At 34.8% G+C, this 24,104-nt stretch overlaps 3 protein-coding genes across 8 annotated transcripts; 1 reads left to right on the forward strand and 2 right to left on the reverse strand.

The window, feature by feature from the left end:
- Positions 1-1,998: 1,998 nt before the first annotated feature.
- Positions 1,999-6,062, reverse strand: LOC106176775 (headcase protein). Of its 2 annotated transcripts, XR_015332209.1 has the most exons (3): positions 5,860-6,062; positions 3,060-5,497; positions 1,999-2,950 (listed from the first exon to the last, which is right to left on the reverse strand). XR_015332209.1 is itself a non-coding variant. In XM_087002712.1 (2 exons), exons 1-2 carry the CDS (start codon positions 5,936-5,938, stop codon positions 4,155-4,157), a joined length of 1,422 nt encoding a protein of 473 aa, XP_086858838.1. In that variant the 5' UTR covers positions 5,939-6,062; the 3' UTR covers positions 1,999-4,154. The 2 variants fall into 2 exon arrangements, 1 of the variants encoding a protein (XP_086858838.1); XM_087002712.1 differs by having other exon boundaries at positions 1,999-5,497.
- Positions 6,063-6,810: 748 nt separating this feature from the next.
- On the reverse strand, positions 6,811-17,896 carry LOC106176785 (synapse-associated protein 1). 5 transcript variants are annotated; one of them, XM_087002720.1, is made up of 11 exons: positions 17,730-17,896; positions 17,298-17,451; positions 15,690-15,784; positions 15,231-15,377; positions 14,845-14,984; positions 13,906-13,997; positions 13,347-13,421; positions 12,879-12,962; positions 11,518-11,685; positions 11,223-11,321; positions 6,811-9,003 (listed from the first exon to the last, which is right to left on the reverse strand). In XM_087002720.1, the coding sequence occupies exons 1-10, from the start codon at positions 17,880-17,882 to the stop codon at positions 11,224-11,226; spliced, it is 1,206 nt and encodes a 401-aa protein (XP_086858846.1). In that variant the 5' UTR covers positions 17,883-17,896; the 3' UTR covers positions 6,811-9,003; position 11,223. The 5 variants fall into 5 exon arrangements, with proteins under 5 accessions (XP_086858846.1, XP_013414768.1, XP_086858845.1 ...); XM_013559314.2 differs by lacking the exon at positions 11,223-11,321 and having other exon boundaries at positions 12,894-12,962; XM_087002719.1 differs by lacking the exon at positions 11,223-11,321.
- A 220-nt stretch (positions 17,897-18,116) lies between these two features.
- Positions 18,117-20,941, forward strand: LOC106176787 (proteasome assembly chaperone 1). The gene is made up of 6 exons (XM_013559318.3): positions 18,117-18,280; positions 18,787-18,899; positions 19,083-19,294; positions 19,595-19,793; positions 20,158-20,294; positions 20,532-20,941. Exons 1-6 carry the CDS (start codon positions 18,117-18,119, stop codon positions 20,604-20,606), a joined length of 900 nt encoding a protein of 299 aa, XP_013414772.1. The 3' UTR covers positions 20,607-20,941.
- The last annotated feature ends 3,163 nt before the right edge of the window (positions 20,942-24,104 follow it).

Genomic DNA, 24,104 nt, shown 5'->3' on the forward strand with positions numbered 1-24,104 from the left:
AAGCGAATTATGGGTTTGCTGGAAGGAAGTTTCCTCTAAAGCCTACATTAAGTGTGAACATACTGGTAGACATGATAAAAGCTGATACATTATGTTGGTCAGAATCCCACTTTATAGACATCCTAGTTGATAATTATTTTTGTAGCAGCCTTGATATTAAACAATAGGTCATAATCATGAAATCTGAAAAAAACAAAAAAACAAACAAACATATAAATCTTAAAATATTACATAGTTTTGAACCTTTTCAAAAAATTTCACGTATCAATTTACACAATTTTCTAGAGTAATGAATGTATTTGTGCTCTGTATAATTAACAACTTTTAAGGTTGTTTTTGATGGTAATGTGCAGTTGCTCCACAGGTAGTAAAGTCATTAGATGCCTATTTTTGTAGAAAGGTTTTATAGGTCTTCCTCTTTTAACCCATCTGTGGGCTTGTGCTAAATTGCTTTAACTGTGTTCTGGTAAGAGTTTGGGGTAGATGTGCTGTCTTATCTTTGATTCTAACATAATACTGCCTCAGAGTGAATGATTTAAGTGAAATCACCGGATATTCATCTTCATAAGCCATTCACTGAAAAGTGTTATCAAATTTAATCTTAACCACCTATTGCTGTGTAGGCACTTCCCATCTCTTATATCTTCTTATAATGCCACTTACTTTTATATGATATAATATAATCCCTCATTTCAGCTTTGCATAATGTGCACTGAGGCTATTGAACAGTTAACTTTACATGTGCAACATGTGCTAGAAAGAATATCAATTTTTCATCCTGTCATGTTAAAGTACTTGTACCCATCAACACACTTAACCCAGATTTGTAATGGCTAATAATATTCCCATTGTATATCAACAATAAAGGCCTTGGCTCAGTCAGGCGTGGTACCTGCTGCAATGGGAAGTGCTGTTCTGCTATGTTGCCAGTTAAGCTTGTCTATGTGCCTAACTGCCATGTAAAGGAGGCTTTTAGAAAATGTTCCCAACCCAAATACACAATAGTATATACCTGAGTCATACAAACATTTGTATGCCCAAATTAGCTTCCTTGCTAGTGCTGGTATTGATTAAAATGATCGAGTTTGATAAATAAGTATTGTGTTTTAATGAAAATATCCTGTTTTGATAATTTAAGTAAGATATATTTGGGTCAACAATATAAGCTGTCATCTCTAGCAAAATGTGAGTGCACATATCAAGGTTTTCACCAACATATTAATCTCCATCATCTGATATGGGCACATGTTGAAAATTATTTGAGGAAATAATGCAAAGGACCTTGCAAGCTCCCAGATTATCTAATATTATTGGTTGTATGGGAACTGCTAAAGGAAACATGAATGTCTAAAAAACAGTGTACAAAACAGGAATTTGAAACTGTTTATCATGCTGAAGCACATGCAACTGGTAGACGCACATTGCCAGGATCCCAGTGCTTCTCATAGTTCACAACACCTCAAATTCTATGACCTGTATGTAATAGAAGTTTTACGTGGAGTAAGAGGTAGAATTCTTTAGTCCAAAATTGGTGACCCATGTGCAACGTATGGTAAACTGTTTACAGAAGGGCATTTTGGCAATGGACATAACCTTTCTTCCGAATTTAAACGGGAGACCTTAGCTGCATAATTTATAAAACCATCTGCATAGAAAGTAGGTCAAAATAATATATTCAATCTGCTGGATTCATCGATTTATTCTGCTGGAATAAAGAGGGTCAGGTTAATCCAACTATATAGTTGGCTCTCTGCCACATTTTGTTGCCATGACCCAAATCAATTAAAGTTATTTTTGCTTCAACCAGGTGAGATGACAAATAGTTTCGTTTCATTCCCTCCTAGCTGAATGTACCCCACCATGCTTCTGAAGTATTTTTTCCTGTATTATTTTTCACGTAAACACAATGCAGGCTTATTTCAACATTACAGTCATGGTTTTCCCTGTTGAAAATACTTTCACTTTCTTCACACGCATGTTTACAAAAACAAATCAGTATTCCAAATTCTTGATTTTATTTCAAACTAAAAAGCACTGAAAGTGGACAGCCCTCCGTCAAGTCAGCTCAGTTCTCATTGCTAACCTATTAATTTATTAATGGATCACCATCAAAATCTGATCAATTAAGGTAGCCCATTTCTGAACTATTGTGAAAATCTTATCAATATCCACCTATACCTTCATGAATTAGTCTGTTAAATAACAAACCAACATAGTCTTGGCAGAGGTAAGAGGAAAAAATAGACAAAGTACAAGTAGTTCTAATAATACTAAATAGTCACTGGTCTCTCACTGGCTTTCCTTTTTGTTTTTCAGAAATATATAATTATAGTAAAATATTTAACATTCAAAATAATAAATTTTCAGATTACAGTTTTGAAAATTTCAAATATAACATCATTTAATCACTTCTTTCCAAGGCTCATTCTAGCATATTTTATTTATGTCATGAGAAAGAGCTCGTGTTAAAAAAATTTAAATGTATTGTGTAGCTTACAATGATGTGACAGTGTAAGCCTTCTGCTTGTCTTGAAACTACCAAAATCTCATTAATATGTATACAAACATTTACATAACTGTTTCTAAATTAAATATTATATTTGTAGAGAAATATGTACTAATTACATTTACCTACACAGCTTTGTACTAAGTGCAACCTTAGCTGTCAAACAAAACATCAAACCAGTCCAAGGTTGCAGTCTCCTTCATGGTACAAAGTAAATAGTAATGTTGAAAACAAAAGACAAAGCAGCAACACTGCAATTGATAACCCATGCCACAGCGCAATCAAAATCTGCCAGTTTGAAAAGCTTCAGGTTACATTGTACAGTTTATGTTTTAGTCAGCAATGAAGCAAACACCCTGTTATCCACTAATCAAAACATATCATGGGGAATTTTTTCAGTGCTTCTTTGACTGCTGCTTTTACATTTTGTTAAATAAAAAGTACCTAATCCACCGCTCTTCCTATTTCTAGAACATTAATCAAAACATATCATGGGGAATTTTTTCAGTGCTTCTTTGACTGCTGCTTTTACATTTTGTTAAATAAAAAGTACCTAATCCACCGCTCTTCCTATTTCTAGAACAATTACAGAAAAGGCACATTTTAAGCAATCACACAGCTTTCCACAATCGATAAGGAAAAAAAAGAAGATACAAAAATGTACATTTGTTGAAAAAAACAACATGAAGAGATGTAGTCTCTTCTGACATAATATTTTAAAAATTCAAGACTACTCCCAACAAAATGACCAAACAACTGCTTACATGATCTAGGGTCCAAATCAGGCACAGTATAAGTTTCTTTGATCTGATCTGACCCATATAACAGATGAAAACAATTCAACTGAAAGGTATTGTTTCAGACTATAAATCATGACACCTGCGAAAAGTCAAAAAGTAAATTACTAGCTTAATATATACATGGTTTAAGAGGAAATGTTCCTCCAATGCTACAATGTTTGCAAAAAAATGACCAAATATAGCCACACTTGTACGTGTGTGTCTACACAGTGGAATCTGACACAGTAAAGCTGAATTTGCATAAGTATGTAAATAATTTAGCAAACAATTACTATATATTTCTGCTGCCTGTTGAGAGACAAAGTAATCAGGATCATTATTTACACAGCAATCTAAGCTTAATGGTTTATAATGCTGGCCTTTTAAAGCAGATCTATCCGAGGTTTCCTTTCAAGACTTCATTTGCTAAATCTTCCATTTAAAACACATGATGGACTTCACAAATGATACTATATTATACTTAGCAGCTAGCTTAGGATAGCTTTGGGAAACTTTACACCTGGAATCCTAGTAAAAGTTGTCATCGAGTTTATCAAATGATAGTGAAAAATCTTGACAGAGTTTCAACATACAATTTTTGAAATGATGATTTTAAAGTTTCTTTCATCATTTGCATAGCTTACACCATATTTGTAATCTTTACCACCTTTACAATAACCATTGAGAAAAAAAGTTCAAAACTGCAAGCTTAAACACAAGCTCGAGGGGTTATAAAAATGCTGTAGTAAATGTTCATCTGTTGCATATCTGCACAGGTAAAAATACAAGAAAAAATAGCCTACCTTACATATATCTTATATGCTGACACAGGAGGTTTTGTATATATCAAATTAATGACTCTAGTTTAATCAACAGTTCCATATAGTTTGCTGCTTTGCCAGGAAGCATTCCTGAAGTGGTTTGACAAAATGGTAATCTTGGTTCTTACATGCTGGGCATGATATACTGCGGCTGTACTGACTGTAGAACTGTAGCCCTCCCGTGGAAGCATCTAGGATGATACGACGACACGATTTGCATGTCAGGCGCATTTGGCAGCATGGCATGGCAGCAAATATGTCGTAGGAATACATGCCCCCTAGCAGTAGGGTGTTACCATACCAACGCTTGCGGCATGCACAGCAACGAAGCTCACATCCCCCCTCTAGGCAGCTCATACATGCTGCATTCAAGTATTGCACTCGACCATCTGCTTCTACTTTTATATCGTTATTGTATCGCAGTGGAGACAAGAAGAAGGTGCCATCAATGAGGGGGTAACGATCAAACACAGGCAGATCACTTCCACATAACACACATGGCACAGAGGTACACTTGTATGTACTTAGGTTGGCCAGTATGAAGCAGCGCATGTCATCATTCCCATGGGGGCCTTCATCTTCCATTTTGATGTGATAGGGGTTTTGCTGGTAACGGGGAAGCGAGTTGAACGCTGTCAAGTCTGGGCGACGTTTGAAGATGTTCCCCGTGGCTGCCTGACCAGGGTCGGCAAACATGTTGTCCAACCGAGGACTGACCACTTTCTTGAGGATGTTATTGTTGACATGATTGGTGTTGTTGTTGTTGCTGCTCCCTGTGAACAGGACTGGAGGAGTGGAGGAGAGAGGAGGACTGGAGGAGGTGGGAGAGATTGACCCTGTGCTGCCTAGGCTTCCAGCACGTATACGTACATGTAAATTTGGTTTGTTGGTATGATGGCCATATCCACCATTGCCATTGCTACCTCCACCAACATTGGCATTGCTGCTGTTGCAATGATGTTGTTGAGGCTTGCTGGAATTGTTGATAACTGGTAGGGCCTTGTCCGTTTTCTTCTTGTGTTTCTTTTGCTTCTGGGCTGTGTTGGTTTTGGGTATATAATTCAAGTCCTTGCGGAGATGCCCTTTGCCACATTTACAATCACAAGCCTTGAATGCAAGATCATAACCTTTCTTGGTCCACAGATTTTGCAAGCGCTGCTTTTCGCTCCAGCTTCTTGCTCTTCCACATGAGCGCAGGAAAGACAACACTGTCTCCTCCCAGGCATCAAAACACTCTCTGTGCATCCAATTCCCATAGGAACACTGGTCATTGTTGCACTCAACCCTTACAGCATCACCGGGATCATTAACGTTAATTGCCTCCTCTATGCTACAGCCGGTTGGCAGACAACACATGTTTACATTTTGGTTTGTATCGTTGCCGTTGTTATCTGGAAAAAAATGTCATTTTTAAAATGTCAGTTAATACCAAAGGGGATGTTACGTTTCTATTTCCTTCATAAAAATGGCATTCGTTTCCAGGTTCAGGGACGTGCACGCTCTCACGTGTTATCATGTACAAAGCGTCACGTGCACGCTGCCGGTATCATTTGTTCATCTCAAATATATCATTTCTACTTTTGTGACCAATATTATTAATTAAACACAAAATTTATGCTCTATATGACCTAACATGGAGCAATGGTTCTGATACTGTGACAATTTTTTTCTAATATAGACGCAGCAAATGAAAAGTGGCAACAAAGAAAAGATACTAATTATAGCTAGGGCTTTGCCTTTTTAAATCACTTACCGGCTTCTTGTCGCACCGCATCTTCCGCGATGGCATTTTCATGAGCTTCCTTGCTCTTCCCTCGTTGATGACGAGGCATTCTGTTACTTATACTACCAACTTGGTCGGAACACGACGCAAAAAAGCCGGAACTGTGAGCAGCATTCAACGTCGCAGTTGGATTAGGTCACCGGCTTGTGTTTATGTGCACGGTGTTTTGATCATGGAGTTGTTTTCATTCTGAAGGAGGCGTGGCTTTCGCGAAAATGGAGACTCTGATTGGCTGATGTGGATTTTCAAGGCCAAACATTTGTAGATAAACAGAGGTGCGGAACAGGAATTACCCAGGCCAGGGTATAATGTAGACAACGTTTGTTTTACTCAAGTAAATCTGACTATCATTAACACCCATCATTTTAATAGTTAGATCTACCGGCAAATCAGATCACATAAAATAAGAAACGAGACAGTAGAACATCACTTTTCAAAAGTCGGTTAATGTATGCATTTTTATATTATGCTGCATAATACTCTGTATGTTGCTCAATAATGTGCGGTACATAGGTCACACCACTTTTGGTCTTATTTGACACTTTACCAAGGACCTGGGTATGGCCTCTTACCTATTTATAGCGAATAACACAGACCGGCAACAAACACAATGACGGATTTGAGTGCTCATTTTGGTTTGGAAAATATAATAAAGAACACTACTAGGAATGTGTGGTGTGGAGGGGGTCCGGGGGGGGGGGGGGGTCAATTCATACAACAATTTATGTTGGGCAGAAGGAAATTACACTTTATCTGGATAGCACAAATGGCAACTAGGTTGAAGTAGTTTTTTTATAAGGAATTAACTCTGGTGTATGAATATTTAAAATGGTAAATGTGAAAATAATAGAAACCGAATGAGTATGACAAAAAAAAAAAAAAAAAAAAAAAAAAAAAAAAAATTGACAACTCAAATGGCACTTTTTCTTTTCAACCATGTATTTCCCCATGTTATGAAAACAATTGGTAATTTAGCTGTAATACCCTCCACATATTTTACTCTAAATGCATTATGTATATTATCAACCATATATGTATATATATCACTCACAGTTTGCTGTAATTTTAAGGTGATGTTTAGTGTATAGGTGATGACATTTTATTTATCACCTGTACTGAATAAAAATGTGAGAGTAACAGGAAACTGTAAAAGATGGCATCTTAGCAATCGTAATAAGTTGTAATCATTTGCATACATTTTGTACACAAAATTAAATTACGTAGCACTTAATAAATGTCTAAAGGTTAATTGACAGATATGCCATTTTAACAGGGTGTATGGGTGCATTAATCTTAACATTTTTTGGTAACAATATTTTTGGCAAAAAAAAAAAGGCAAAGATCAAAAACTTTCAGACCAATGAATCTTAAGGATATTGTGACCACCCTTATATATAGCTGTGACTTGCAAAACCACATCTGACAATTAACTTAGGGATCATCCATTTTCACGTCTACAAACTGTATGTTGGGGGAGGGCTAATGTCCTCTATATGCTTTTGGAGAAAAAACAAAAATGATGATCTTCACCTCTAGGGGTGTGCTGGCAAAGGCCATTATTTTCAGCTTTTCATCATGTATTCTCTGAAGGGGGGGGGGGGGGTCTGGAAAAAGCCCACTCTTTGTAGACTTGTGAAAATGATAAAAACGAATAACATCACATTCTTCTTATTAATATAAATTTTTTGAATCTTTTTAACACCAATTTAAGACTAAGACTAACAATTCACCTTATATATGTGACTAAAATTCACATGCGAAAAATACTTTATCACTTATCTTAGCTGGTGAATGATGTATTATATTACCATAACAGTTATTATCCACTTAAGTGTATGCTGTTTGTAGTGTTTACCAAACATCACCGAACAATCATGACCAATCAGAAATATTTTACAAGATATATACAATACAATCTAATTACAAGCACCTCCAAGAGCAATTCTGTCTGGAATGAAATGTATTTATAAATGCTAAGGTATTATTTAGATTCTAAATCTTAAAAAAAAAAAATTTTTTTTTGTAAAATCAAATTTTTTCTCATTTATTTTTTGGCATACTTAACCTGCTTCAGAGAGATTATAGAAAAAAAAAGTAAAATTTTGGAAATAATACATTCGAATAGCCACAATGACTTTTTAGATGTACAATTTTAGTGATATGAAAAAAAAACTTCTCAAGGCTATGTCTGACATTGAAATTCCACTGAAACCATCCCTTCTTGTTTATGTATAAAAAATGATTTCATATTTCAGTTTTGCTTCAGTCTACTTTAATTTATTATCCCTTATGCACTCTCACAGCTGATCTTGAACTCAATCTGGAGGCATGACTTCGAGGGAATAAAAATAACAATCTGTTTTTTATTTGTGTATGAACAGTGTTCTTATGTAACAGGCCTAACCAACTACCAGACTCGGCACCTAAGGATCCTGAATTAACCGATATATCGGACCACACTACCCGTTTTCAAGGTGTGTGTCAGATCGCATTTCGGAGTATCATACTCCAGAACAAATTTTGTAGGACGACTGCGGGCTCATCCACTCTCGGCTGAACAACCTTAAACTGTACTCTTACTTTAGAGTACTCTATTTCATTGTCTCTATGGGGGTATATGGAGACTTTACGACATTCGGTTTGAATGTTTTAACCACTTTTGATAGGGCTTTTTTGCATTGTCTTAGATTAATGTGGCAGTCTAAGGTTCATCTAGGTGGCTTTCAAATTTATGCACCCGGTTTTAAAATCATATAGCGATTAAATACCACAATCGTTTACTATCCAATCAAGGTGACAGCCGAGCGTGGGCTCATCCTGTCGGTGTTCTGACTGATACTCCGAAATGCGATCTGACACACACCTTGAAAACAGGTAGTGTGGTCTGATAAACCGGTTAATTCAGGATCCTTAGGTGCCGAGTCTGGTAGTTGGTTAGGCCTGTGTAAGGTGCCTAGTTTTGTTCCCACTAAGACTGGTCAGCTTCTTCTTCAATTTGTTTTAAAATTTCATTTTCTAGTTCTGCATCATCAAGGTCACTGTTTCCATCGTCAACAACTTCATATTCATTTAATTCTCTCTGCAATTCCCGCTCCCACTCTGGTAAATGCTCCTCTGGAAAACAAAAATAAAAAATTGGTTTTCATTACGTGTACGGAGAATACTTAAATGACAAGTAAGTACTTCAATCCCAAACGATCATAATGACAGCAAAACAATATTCATTATCTGTCTCCTGAGGAAAAGTTTTCTTTCCTCTTCTTATTAAGCAACACTAGCACATTTTATGTGTATGGAAAAATATGGGTATGCCACAGGTATACAAATTCAATCTGCATTTTAGGTCAGAATTTATGTTTTTGAAAATAATGAAAGTTGTCCTAGGCCCACTTTGATACAAAAGAAAAGTGAAATGAGCATATCTGGTCAGACTGATCAGTCAAATAATATCAAATCAACATAAAACTATCAATATTAGGATTTTATACAGAAAAGAAACTGCTGGATAGTGGTCAAGTAATTGAACCAAATGAATGCAATTCACAGCATACAGCTACCACATTAGCATATAAGGACAATGTGCTAAACTGACACCAACTTCCCAGATTTATTACCCAAAAATAAATTATCTGATAAGAGTCGAACCTGAGCACACAACAAAATCTATTTATAATACTGAGGTAGATCTACCATTGTTCACTGGAAATGAAAACAACACAATGTAAATATCTTGAAGATATGGAGAGAGTTGGAACCAAAGGTAAAAGGTATGAAGTATATGTGCTCACTACCGATGGCCAGGAATTTGGATCTTTTTTTTTTTAACTCTCTATATGTCAACCACTCATCTGTGCCATTTCTGTTGATGTAGCAGTATGAAACTTACATTATTTGTTGGAAAAACAAAAAAACTTTTTTAGAAGGCAAAAAACCTACATGATATTAATAAAATATTATAGTTGGTGTTCTCAATCTTAAAAATAAAAGCAGGCTGATCAAAGTATTCATAGATCCCCCCTCAAAGTGTTTCACCATAAAATACCAAAAAGCATAAATTTGCAAAAATAATATTGTCCAAGATTGTAATATTACACATAAAATACAAATAAGGGGTCTTACTTCCTACTAAAATCTATACTTTAAAAAATATCCTAGACATTAAGAGTTTTTATTTAGATTCATTCCAAAGTCCCATTGACTCTCAACCAGGCATAAGATGTTAACAATTTATCACCCTCCCCTTAAAAACCATGAGCCAGCTTGTCAAACAATTTAATCTATGTTCAGTTCTTCTAACTTATATTCCACTCTGACAACCTGAAATGTCATAACTACTTGCTATTAAATCAAGAAATGTAGGTCAAAGTATTTCTGCATGTAACAGAGAGCAGTGAAATGTATTTGAGAAAGAAAAAAATAATAGACACAATTTTTATTTTCTATAGCAACTGTAATATATGTACAAAGGTTTCAATATCCTGCTTTCTTTTTTAAGTATCTATTCATAATTTTCAGAAGCCCGATGGCCTAGCAACTTTCTGCAATTTTTTGACTACTTGGTTCTGATGATCAATCACGCAGTCAAAGGTATTAATGCATAAAATATATACTAAGGGCGTATTCCCATAGTTTTAGATCGATCTATCCCCATGGGGAGTCTCACTAGATTACTGTCAGATAATCCGGCTTAAATGTCCGTCCCGCCTACTAGAAGCTGTAAGGGGGTAATTAACTTTCGTGCCCTCACGGCTGACAGCTATTTAGCGTGCACCCCCAGGGAGTTAGGTCGATCTAGTTTGGATCGATCTAATCTCTGGGAATGGGGTCTAAGAGGCAACTTCCTGAAAACATTCTAAATAGTTTCTCCACTTACAAGCTTTTGCTATTTGCCCAAAGCTTTAATCTCATTAGCCTACTTCTACCAACAAAGGAAAGCATTCACAGAAATCAAATCCCAAGGTAATTAATTCTGTCACCCAAGGATCATAATAAACATAATATAACAACATATTATGCAACTAAATTTCCATTTCCACACATTAAAAAACCTCCATCTTCTATGGTTTTAATTTAATCCAAATATCTCTACACTCCAGTAAAAAAGTCATAAAAGGCAAAAAATTGGGCCATCACCAATTCAAAATCATTTTCACATGATTTTTTTAAAACTTAATTGTAATATCTCATTTTCAGAAATATTCCCCTTTAAAAAAGAAATAGTTCCACAAGCTTGTGGTTTGTGCCAATACCAAAGGAATTAGGAAGCCTGTTGCAAAGAAGCAATTCTCTAAAAAAAACCTTCCACAATACCCAGTCACCCTTGATGAACTCACCCTATTTTTCTGACTCAAGAATTTCATCCATCAATTCTTTTTCCCAGTCCTCAACATCAGGATCAACCTCAAGATCCTCTACATCCCCATCCACATCATCTACATAATGGGGAGCACACACAGTTGTAATTTCATTGTCATGATAACAAAACAGAAACAACAGATCTAGTGGCAGCAAACCAACACTCTCTCCACTTTTAACACGACAGTAAGTAATTTGTCATTTCATTTCCGAAGAGGATGAAAAACCCTCTTGCATTTTAGTTGGTTTTTAACAGAAGAGAAAAAAAATTACCTTCAGCTGTCTGTTTGTCTTCCTTGAATCCCATCTGCTCCATCTCTTTCCTCAGGTCGTCCTCATTCAGGTCGGTCTGATAGGCATCACTAATGAACTCTGCTTCCTGTGTAGGACTGGACATGGGTAGATCTTCCTCTCCTTCCTTTTGCAGAATACTGGGGCCATCTATACAATAAAATATAAACAGAATGAAAATTCTGGATCTCCATTTTATAACATCAAAATAAGACATGATTTTTGGAAAACATCCATGGGCCTAACTGGATGCTGTAACAGGTAATGGGATGTCACCAAAAGTTTCACTAACAGAATTATCAAAAATTAAATTTCAATATTTAATTTCCAAAATAATTCAACTGTTTTTGTCCCTTATCATACACATGCAGGAATGCTATTTCTTGATAACTAAAATGATTGATGGTCCAACATAAAAACTGAAATAGCACACTTCACATAGATAAATATATCAGATACCTAAAATGATTTCATTTTCTGCACATTTCCCAAGGAATGAAATATCATGAGAAATTATGCTCAATGATATTTCATTTTCTGGTGAAACTCTTACTGAAAGGGCATTAGAATAATCCTGCAGACACTTCAAGAAAGTTTTTAACATGCACAAAAGTAAAAGAAACCAAATCTTTTGCTGCTACTGAACCAAACACATTACATGTTTAATATCTGACTTCAATACGTTGCTGTATACAAATCGCACTTATCTCCCTAAACTTCAAAGAGTCCAAATGTCACTTTCTAATTACTACATTTTTGCATTAATTAAAACACATTTGCAGATTTCAATGAGTCAAAAAAACTGATGAAAAAGAGGCTTAATAAATCTCTTTAAAAGGAATTTAAAAAGAAATATCATTAAAAAAACTGGAGAATGAAGAAGTGTATAGGAATGAATGACTGGTTAAGGAAAAAAGTTAAATGTAAATTCTGGAATATTTCCAGCAACATTTTAATAAAACTTTCACCCTGCATTCAAGCCAGTTGCTGCTAAGCAATCAACCCTGAAAACTATTTTGCTTTGTTGCAAACTTGACAAAGCTGTCAAAAAAAAAAAAAAAAACTTCACCAGCAGCATAATCCATGGCGCAAGCAAAACCAGCCAAGCAAAGAGCTTTTTATTTCCTCTGGTTAAGAAAGTAAGAACTGCATTCAAAAAGTAAGACCCTTGAACAGTATGTTACCAAGATGCTGAAAATAAATGCTTTCCTTTTTGATATTCAAGATACCCATTGCGATATTCCTTGGTTGTGCTTTTCACCAGACACCACAATTATTAGCTTGAGAGAAAAATTGGATTGTCAGCATGTCAAATAAATATTGGCAGTAAGTATCGGTATTACCGAAAGAGCATTCACCTTGATTCTGGGCAGAAAAGGCATCTTGGACATCAGACAATTTGTCATATTCAGTGGATGAATTATCATCTGAAAATCAAGAGAAGCTATGTCTTACCATCGGGATGTCTTCAAACCCTGAAAATTCATGGGACGAAATTGGGAGGAATACAGGAGTGGGAGGGCGTGAATCTGTAGCTGAATAAACTAAAAGGCAATTTAAATGCTACAAATCCATACATGTGGAAGAAGTTGGTCCTATTTGCTTGTGGTGCATAGCAACCCTCCTGCCCAAGTCAGCCTTTATACAAGCCGAAACCAGTGACATCAAGTGCCCTTTCAGAGTAACATGGAGAATACTTAAGAAATGGTCAATTATGCACCTGGCTACAGTTACTTGAAAGTGACAGCCTTTATGTGGCTTAGACTACAGAAGTTTTACACTGACAAAATAATTATGAGAAAACAGGCTACCTTTCTGCCCACTGTCAGTAGATGATCTTCTTGAACTATCACTTGATTTGACTGCTAACCCTTCACCAGTAGATCCTACAGGATAGCAATATTAAAGTAAATAACCCCCATTTTACCAAGCAAACAATAATCAAGATGGCAATTCCCAACCCACCATGCTCTCAACTAATAATAATATATCAGTCATTTTACAGTATGTAACAGCTCTATATCATATTTTATTTTCCTTTAAGATTTTGACTCTATCCCCACCACGATAATTCAAAAGATCTATGAAATTTGACTCTATCCCCACCACGATAATTCAAAAGATCTATGAAATTTATTTTTTTCTCTATTTTAATGGGATAGGAAGAAGTGAAAAACTCCAGAGGTAAGAAGTTATTATGAATGGATAAAAAACTGTAAAATGGCCAATAGTTGAAACTTATTGCATATATTAATGTAATGTATGTACTTTACCATGCAGTATATACCACAACCATAGAAAATTTTGACTTAACAGTATAGATTATAACTTTTATTCTCTGTTAATATATGCAATTAAATATTAATATACCAGTCTGCTGTGCCAGAGAGGTCAACTGAGTGGACTGTTTTATCAGTGATACCCTATAGAAGTAGTTTCTCCAGAAGTTCTCTTCTTTCATCCTAAAAATATCACAGATACATGAAACAGAAGTAAAACAAAAATTCAGGGTTGTAAACTTGAGCATTCTACACATTTAAAAGGTATTCTATGCATTTCATATAAACTTTCAAACATTATCTAACTTTTAGGGTCTGCATTCAGGTTTTTCATTGTTTTATATCTTCCAACTTTCTTTGAAGACCATCTGTACAAATGTTTAAAGACAACTTACATCTTTACGAATTAATTAAATTACGTCTATAAAAAAATTGCATTTTCACCCTTACTAAGTGAACTCAAAATTTATCTATTATTTTTAAGGCTCTTAGTGATAAAAGACCTCTTAAAAAACAACATAAAAATTACACCTATGAGAGCTATGTGGAATACACTTATTATAAACCACTTTTTACAGTGTTCACCTGCTGATTGGAAAGCAAATGTACATTATGGAGACCTGGCATTTGAAATATATGTTCCAAAACAAAAACAATCTAAAAACAATCTACCAAAAAAACAAAAGACAAGCAAAAAAATATTGACACCTTTAAAACTTCACTAAAACCCATATTTTCTAGAGTGTTTACACAAAGAGAACGAGTGCTATAAAATTATAATATTTTTTCATCATTATATTGCTGCTATTTTTTGTATACATTCTTTGTATTATCAGTGACAATATAATGTTTTTTGTCAGTGCTTTTAATAATTTTAGATGTTTTAAAAGAACCAATGAAATTCTAATAGAATGCACAATAAAATATGACTAAGTGAAAAGTCAAGTGAATTGTAATTGTTACTACCTTATACGAAGTCATGAAAAAGATAACAGTACACATGAAAAACAATCAACTGCATGACACTTACTGTTTAGGAACTAAATCAAATCGCATCTTTTGAAGATTCGGATCCTCTTGCAGTGTTGCCATGGCAACAGGAAATACCATATCATAATCAAAGTTGAACTGAACTCCTGTAGGAGGATTTCTTAGAAAATTCCTTTTGTCCTGAAAGTGAATAGAATAATCATTTTTCAGTAAATTCCAAGGTTCTTACTCACTAAACTGATGAAAAGTGGTTAATCAAATGGACAATTTAAATCAGATGGGGACAAAATCTTATTTCTATTTGCAAACTGTATCAAAATGTTATGTAAACCTCAAATATGCCTGGACATTCATTACATTAGGGACAAAAACAAGAAATACAAAAGAAACAACTTCAGGCAAAAGACAAAACAGTTCTATACATACAGTAGATAAAGCCAGGATCTGGGTCTTCATTGCTTCTTCTTCATTATAACCCACCCAAGGAGGTACAGCAGCATCAGACAGCCTCTGCTTTTCTTTCTTCTCATTTACAAAACGTTCTTGTTCTTTGGAAAAGTCTCCAAGGATAGTCTAAAATTAATGTCACTTTACTTAAAACCATACAAATTCAAACTGGCAAAAGAAAATGCTTTGGAATTATAATACTGCTGCCATAAAAAGTGAATTTTCTTGCAAATGCAAAATACTAAGTTCATACAGATAATCTTGAATATTCCAAAATTTACAAATATGCAGCATAAATATGCTACAACAAAACAACTTTGTGTTATCAGGAAAATTACAAACAACTACAATATCAATTTATTTTTTGTTTATATCTACATATCTGTCTATCTATCTATTTTTTCACACAGATTAAATTTTTGTCAAAAATTCACTTACCTTTTCTTCTACAGTATGTTTGATTTGCTTAGCAGTGCTGGCAGCTGTAGATGCAACAGTCTTTGTTGCTACTTTGCCCACACTGAACAAATAACCTGTAAAAAGTCAGCCCATATCAAAATACCATTTATATTATAAAAGGGTATAAAATTTGACTTATATGAGAACATTTTCTTCACATGTTGCTCAGAACAATCGAGGTATATTATTACTCTAGATCATCCTACAATTTTCTTCATAAAAAAGAAATATTAATTTATAAATATACAATGCATACCAAGTAATTTATGGCTTGGAACCCCTTAAGCTAAATATGCTAGGTAGTTATCAACAATGTCAGAGATTGGAGTGGGGGCAAGAATTTTACAATGACTATTGCACAACAAAAACAAAGAAAACACCCTTTATATTAATTCCTAGTATAAAATTAGACTCGCCCTTCAAGAAATCGACACCTTCAAGAAATCGACGAAAACCGGAAGTGCGTGTTTTTTGCACTGTTTTTCCTGTCATGCCTATCGTAAACACTGTGTTGTCAAGTAAAATGAAGCGTCTGATACAAAGTATCAAACGCGGCATTCACGTGCTTGCTGGCGATGCGTTCAGTACACTTTGTTTACACTGACAAGTCGAGGTCAGAAATGCACAATGTTTTTCTATGTAATTACGCAGTTTCAATTTTGATTAGTGAATTTTCTTTTATCTGCATGGGCATTTTCCGAACATTTGTATAAGCCACGAAATATTTCTCATCGGAAAATCACCCAGCAGCTTTCCAAGTACAAACGAGTGACGTCATGACGCACTTCCGGTTTTCGTCGAGATCTTGAAGGGATTAGCGTTACGGTTTGCTGCACATTTAAAGCGTTCTGTCTCAAAATGTACTCAACTGCTTGGATTGAAATTTACAGAACTTATTCTTCACATGATATCACACATATGTGCTTAATTTGAGAGCTTTAGCTGTTATATGTTTTCTACAGTGCCCATTCAAATTTGAAAAAGAGCTATTTTCCGTCGATTTCTTGAAGGGCAAGTCTAGGAAATTTTACTGAAATCTATTTTTTTTTTTAAATTTCTTAATCTTAAACTAATTCCGATACAATGCATATTTACTAAAAGCTTAGGATACATATTTAGTTATTCAATCATTCACAAATTATATTTAATTATCTAAATCATTTATCAGATTCTGATAAGAAAACTTCTTCATCAGAGAAAAGCTGAATGAGAAGTCAGGTAATCTTTTCCTTGTCTTTGTTTTGAACTGCGCAATTCATCTATATAAAATATTCAGCACCAGCATATGAACTACAGCTGTTCTAGTCAGGTCTTATATTTAACTGGCATCTATCCAGATCACATGCTCTTTGTTATTGTGTTAATAATTCATAAAACTGGAAAATACCAGATATTCTACTGGTTTGACATGAAGGCAAAGGAATAAGATAAAATCGATCGAGCAAATAGACATCAATTACTTAATTAGATTTTATGTACCTAAATAGACATTAAAAACCAACACTCATGAACATTGAGCATTAAGAGAAGAAAATTTACATTTTAAGAAAAATAATAACATCTTTAATTGACAAATCATATACTGACTTCCCCATTCCTTGGCAGCATGGATGGCTTTTTCTGAGACTTCATTCAGATCTAACTGAATGCCTGCAGCAGGGTCATCAACCCCCTCTTTTGCTGGCTCAGGACTTTCCTTTTTCTCAGAGCCTTGGTCAGACACAGGCTCTCCACTGGGCTCCTAAAACAGAGGGGCAAAAACACTTAACACATACATGTGTGTAAATGTGTGCAATTGCAAAGAGTGTAATCTATGGTAGTTATCCATAAAATGTGATCAGGGTGGCTATATGAAACATGTTCTCTAGGTGCCTTGACCTTGTACAAGCTGTAGTAAGATTTTTGATATGTATGTAAATAATGAGATTATACATGTGTCTCTCTCTGTTACATTGATACTTTATCGTCCAGGGCGATGTCGCTAACCAGTACTTAATACATCTTTCAACCTTAAATTACCTTTGAAGCAGCATCTTCAGCTTTGGCTTGCGACGATGTCGTTTCATTTGGCTTCTCTTTATTGGACTGTCCTTGTTCTTCAGACACTGTCTCAGGCGCTGTTTCATCGTCACTTTTTATGCCACGAAACCAACCAGAGACGGTACTAAACATCTTGGAAGTTTTTGCTTCTTAGATCAAGAGTTTTGAAGAGTTTGCAAATAAAATTCCTTAGCTCTTCATTTCAACGTAAACCAAAACAAAAATCATGGCTGAACTTCCGCACAAATATCATGACGTCATCTCAGTGTTTTTAAAACTATCATTTACTATCACCAAGGTCTACTATAGAATTTTTTGCGCTTTGTGTGCTTTCGTGTCTACATCTTATGAAGCCATCTCACCAGAATGAAAGAGACACGTAAATTTATCAAAATAAGATGTCTGGTTTTACCCACAATTCCGTGTTTTGTTGACATCATGGCGACCTTCTTTGGAGAAATACTGCCAGTCACGTCGCGCGCGGTAGACGAAGACGACGATGAAGAAGAAAATGCGTTAGAAACTGCAATGTAATATGTTTATTTGAATGGTTTATTGTTTGTAAGGGTATTTGTGTGAAATCTTTGCAAATGCGTTTTGGACTCAAATTATTATTCAAATACTAACGTGCTTAACGTATTTTGTAGCACAACTGTACTACAAAAAGTACAAACATTAGCTGATTAACTATTCATTGACAGATTCACTACTGATACTTGCTCGAAAAATTCATGCGTTAGCACTCCTATTGACGGTTCTGATATATACTAGCACATGAATTTTCGTGCACTGATACTATTTAGTAATAATATATAAGATTTTTGTTATATACTGTATGGACTAACGCATGATAGACAAATGAATTGATAATTTTAAGTTGTTATTTAGCTGGCGTGCCCTTAGTAATTGGTATACAACATGTTAAATAGACGTGAAGTCCACAATTAATTGTCCGCCTTTTACAGTTGTACATTGTAAGTTCAGTAACATTTTTCATCAAAACTCACGATGCAGTGCACCTGCAAAAATTTTACAGCTCTCCTGCAGTGCTCAGATGGAGTCCACAAGTGAGATCAGAAATTGAATCATCTCCGAACCAGTGCCTGCACTGTTCCATACTTATCATTGCCGTAGGTCAAGCAGCGACAGGTAAAAGTGGCTAATGTTTACATTTATTTTAATTTTAACAAAAGGAGATAAAATTTTGAAATATCTATTACGAAAAAAAAAAAAATTAATAATTCAAAGTGAACAAATTACTGTCTTACATCTGTCTGGCAAACTTGCAGGTTACTTAATAATTATTTATGACATGTGGCTATTATTTTCCAGGGTTTACCCAGTGCTATGTTTTGTCTCAACAATCAGAAAAGATAGGTGCTATATGCACAGGACTTGATGATAAGGACACGAGTACATTATCACAAGATGCTCACAGTGATAAAACATGCTACATATATCGCTTAGTTCATAAACCAGAAGTTGTTGTTGTTCAGTGTAAGACTGAAGTACAGGCAGCCCAAGCTTTTTCTTGGACACAACAGGTGTTATATCTGCATAGTTGATTCTTCATTTCATATTCATCTTGGTTAAAGAGTGAAAAAATAACTTCAATTATTTTCCTGTGATATACCAGTAACAGTTGGGAATAAGTTTCATTAAATTGACAAATACTAAGTTGTATGTGTGTGGACAATTCTTGGACAACTACATATTCTGCCTGATGTATATGCGTTTGGTAAGAAATTTGAATATACTTTACACTGTGAAACATTTAAACAGCATGCTTGTTTGAATTTTGAAATTATTTATTTATCTCTCTGATTTTGAATTGATTTTTTCAGCTGTTTTCCAGCATCAATATAAACCACACGTACATAGCAGTTTTGACATGTGGCTCTGTGACAGATTTCAAGTGTGATGTTATGGTTTCCGACCTTCCTGCTCCTTTTTTAAGGGCTTTGAAAACCAGTTCTTTTCATGGACAGCCAATTGCTCCATACCTGGAGCAGCCTAATACCATCTCTGGTCTTCCAGCACAATGTGAGTTATGATCAGGTCTCTTTAACCAACGTTTAAGTTGCAGATAGGTACACATAATGTGAAACTTGTTTATTCCTTTAAAGGCACACAATGAACCCAAAACCTTTATAAAATATAAATATAGCCAAAACAATTTTCTTGTAAATATTTACAAAATTTATGTTTGTGTTTGTATGTAGTTGGAGTATTTAATTTTTTGAAATATTAATAAATATTTGGTCATTTTTTTTACTGCATACATTTGAGTTTAACATCAGAAATACTACTTAATTGCTCATGTGTTAAAGCTTAAAACAAGATTTGGAAGATACCTAAGAGATATGCTTTTCATTTGTAACAATATTGTCATTTTCATTTATTTTAGTATTGACTCACTGTCAGGTAGAGAGGATAGCAGCAGTGCTGTACACGTGTTATACTGACAGTATACACCTTGATATGAACACAATGAAAACATTCAGGCCAGTTCTTCAAGTCACTCCCTTGAAAAATGTTATACAGGTAAGGAAATATTTTAAGAATTTGACTTGATACAACATGCCTACTTAAAGTAGACTTTTTTATATGTTGAGGGACATTTATCCAGCTGCATTTAATGTTAAATCTTACTTGACATGGATCAATTGTAAACCTTGAGCAGTTTGATTTAATTGAATATGCCAAGCAACTAAATATCTGAATAGAATGTGATTATTTTCATTGTTGTGAGTAAAATATTATCAACATTTACTGTTTCAGATCCCAGTCAATGCTGACAAATTGATGGCTGAATTTGTTGACCGTAATCTACGGGATAATTTTCTCTATACTTGATATTAGTTATTCCACAGACTCTTACTATTGAGGATATGAAAGAAAGTACAATGACACTGAATAAATCCCATTTTTTTCATACCTTTATGAATGATTGTTGTGTGTACCTCTAAGGACATTTTGTTGGATTGTATAAAACCTAACAGCATAAACATTTTCTTTTCAAAATAGCCATTGGTTTACCAGGAAATTTATGAACTGCATGGAGACATATTTGCAAAAGTTATTGATTAAATAATTATCATAAAGTGAACTCATGTTCTAAGAAATGAAGGTTACCAGTGCAACCAATATTTTGTTATATTATCTTATTCACAATAAATGAATAATTACCATTGTGTTTGAATCATTTAGAATCGGTTTTGCCGATTCCGTTTAGCTTTTTAATGAGACTTAGACGAGACGCTATATACTAAGTAGATGGTAGTCACTTAGAAAGTGCCTTCTGCAAAATGTCTATGAATTGTGTTAGGTGTGATACATACATTGTGTTGACATCCTGTTTTCATTTGTGCCATGCACAGACGTTTTGTAACCACATTACGAGGCGCCAAAAGCGTTGCTCGGGCCTACCGTTTATATAGTGTTCAAATATTCAGCTTCTTTTTTTTCACTGTTTAGTAATTTTTTATGACATTGTGAAAGACGAGATAAATGGGAGTACTAGATAGTAATAAAAGAAATATAGCTTCTAAATTTTATTTTTATCACATAACAATCACATAACTTTCAACAGGTCTGCTTATTCATTCATAGATTTAATTAATTAATTGTCATAATTCACAAATATATACCCAGTTTATGAAATATTCATATGTGAGGCTGCAAATGGGAGAAGAAAGCACCTTTGAGGGAGTAACAGTCAGTAAGAAGAGTACACAAAGACAACTTTTATGATGTTAAAGGCACATTTATCATCTGAATTGAAACGGCCATCTGCCGCGTGCTGCAAGCAAAATACAACTTTTAAACAGGGCAAGGTCGCAACATGTGAACCGTACGGCCCCTAAACATGGTCCTCGAGTTACCTATCCATGTTCCGTGTGCAGTGCTGTTCAAAGAACTCATTGCATGTATTTGTATGATGCCTTGGTGCGACAAGAAAGAGTCTAACAATTTTACCTAGGGCTTTTTCAACTCCAGTCGTGTAACATTGTTGTAAAATGATGGCGAGTGGCCCTAGGGAGTCCAACTAGCAGTCGCTTCAATTCGGCTTGTCGCTAATGGAATATAATCATTTCAAATTTAAGGAATGCTTGAAGGAAATTTATAAGTGTGGCTTTGCCATGGTAAAGATTTATTTACGTAAGTAGGTTTAAGTTTTGCATAAAATTAAGTATAACTACTAACTCTATCTCTCGTTATGGAAAGTTTCTGAAATGAAAACAAAATCTGACTTTCTAGAATTCTCACACATGGAAATATATATTCTAATTCGCTGCCACCTGCCCTATATTGATATGCTAATCAGCTCGATTCTAAAACCAGTGTTAACGCTAAATCTAACCAAAAACAAGAAAATAAAAAAATGTGTCAAGTGTGTGGAAACTATATATTTTATTCAGCAGAGAGTCCTTTTTATATAAAAGAATTCCTTTAAGGTATCTTTCACTAGACCATAGACACATTTAAAAGTAGAATGAATGACTATGAATATATCACGCATGTTACAAGGTTGAATTATGATGAACATTATGTTTTGTGGACGATGCGCTACCAGGCGCTTTGTTATGAAACTCAAATCTTTTATCTTATATCGACAGTATCACAACATAGTCTATGTACATGTATATGAATTAAGGTTTTGTTCCCTAATTCTTTGAGAATTTATATTTTCATTATTCCACTTAACGGTGTGCTTGTACGTTACTTAAGTTAATCAAATAAACCATTTTGACAGTTATGACTCAAGGCAATCTTTTTATCAGGGTTACTTTTGATCATGACCTTCTACTCGGACACTTAGAGCTTTAGCGCCAAAGGCCCCGCAGTGTTGCGCAAGACCCCTATTTTATCGTTTTGCTTGGTTCATTTTTCTCTAGTATTCTGTCACTTTAGATGTAGTCGACTTCAATTATAATAGGCGTCTTTATATAGCATATCTTCTATTTTACTTTTGCTACATCGCTTATGTAACATAAATAATTTCGCTTAGCAACCTAGATTTGTCGGCTGAGTAGGGAAATGAATTTGATATTCTGAGGTATTTGAAATAGTGGAATCAACATCGATCTATAGGCATTTTCGTTTTTTCTTTGGTTCATGTTTATGCAAATTCCCAATAGATTACTCTAAAGAGGAGCGATTTTATCATTAAATGTGTCCACTTGTAATGATCAATAGATTTCATAACGATTCTCTGATTATCTTGCTTTAAAATGACAAATAAATCACCGTCAAGAAGTTGTCTGTAGCTTAGTTCTTTTCTTATTTTGTGTTCTTATTTTATTTTTTATATTGTCATAGATTGGACCAATTTTGTTATGCACATCTTTATATTTAGTCAAAGCATACACAAAATACAATAGCTTATTTAGACGATAATATCGATAATATCAATTTTTCGCTTTTAATGACACCCCCTCAGTACCCCCACACCCATGCTGTTACCCCATGATTGATACTGAACCAATACAACATACTATTTTTTTTCTAAATTCTTGAGATACAGAAGGGAATTCTTTTATGTCATTCTCAAGTACCATAGATTATAGACCATAAATTATTTTAGTAATTTGCCTTCTTTTTGCATCCGTTTAAATGATTAATGTAAGAGGTGTTTGTTGATTGATGTAAGAGTTGTTTGTTTTGAACAGTGTTTAGATATTGATGTCGATACGTGTAGCACCTATGTGCCTTTTAATCAATTTTCATTTGGAATTATTCATGGTATTCAATTGTTCTGCAACAATGCAGTACAACGCACAACAGTAAACGCACAGTTTCACAAATGACTCTGGCAAATTTAGGAATGTTCTAATCAAAACTTTGAACCGCTTTTCGGTGGTCGATAATGCATTGTGAGTTTGGGTGTATAATACATAGTTAAGATCTACGTAAGTGCTGTTACTCGACTTTGTAATTATCCCCAATTTGCAAATCTTGGCTTATTTAAACATTGGTGTCGTTTTACAGAAATTGATATGAAATTGCCCTTCTGTTACGCTATCGTTTACATCTCGAACAAACAAACAAATTATGCACTGCAAACTAACAATGGGCACGCGTCGTGAGGTTTCTTTTCATCGGCCCAATGACCTAGAAGCAGGTCAACGAACGCCCCAACACAATAGCGTTTAGGATTATATCATGTTCAGAATAAAAGAAATGGACTAATGTCTTCAAACGGACGCCGCCTTAGTGACCCAATGAACCCATGATATTCGAATCAATTCTATAGCGCGGTTGTGCTAAACGTTTTCCAATGGTCTGCTTACTCCCTCTTGGGTTAAAACTAGAGCCATTCTCTCTCACTCTCTCTCTCTCCTTCACATGTCC

The sequence above is a fragment of the Lingula anatina genome, chromosome 1, assembly GCF_051362555.1.
Source record: "Lingula anatina isolate TDL-2025a chromosome 1, LinAna3.0, whole genome shotgun sequence".
Classification (NCBI taxonomy): domain Eukaryota; kingdom Metazoa; phylum Brachiopoda; class Lingulata; order Lingulida; family Lingulidae; genus Lingula; species Lingula anatina.

Excerpts from the sequence above, each read along its gene's own strand:
- LOC106176787 (XM_013559318.3), top strand. The coding sequence starts at position 18,117 with ATGAAAGAGACACGTAAATTTATCAAAATAAGATGTCTGGTTTTACCC. Across the intron at positions 18,900-19,082 it reads CGTAGGTCAAGCAGCGACAG|GGTTTACCCAGTGCTATGTT; the intron begins GTAAAAGTGGCT and ends ATTATTTTCCAG. Across the intron at positions 19,794-20,157 it reads CTCTGGTCTTCCAGCACAAT|TATTGACTCACTGTCAGGTA; the intron begins GTGAGTTATGAT and ends CATTTATTTTAG.
- LOC106176775 (XM_087002712.1), bottom strand. The coding sequence starts at position 5,938 with ATGCCTCGTCATCAACGAGGGAAGAGCAAGGAAGCTCATGAAAATGCC. Across the intron at positions 5,498-5,859 it reads TGCGGTGCGACAAGAAGCCG|ATAACAACGGCAACGATACA; the intron begins GTAAGTGATTTA and ends ATTTTTTTCCAG.
- LOC106176785 (XM_087002719.1), bottom strand. The coding sequence starts at position 17,882 with ATGTTTAGTACCGTCTCTGGTTGGTTTCGTGGCATAAAAAGTGACGAT. Across the intron at positions 15,378-15,689 it reads AACATACTGTAGAAGAAAAG|ACTATCCTTGGAGACTTTTC; the intron begins GTAAGTGAATTT and ends CATTAATTTTAG. Across the intron at positions 9,004-11,517 it reads AGACAAACAGACAGCTGAAG|AGGAGCATTTACCAGAGTGG; the intron begins GTAATTTTTTTT and ends TTTGTTTTCCAG.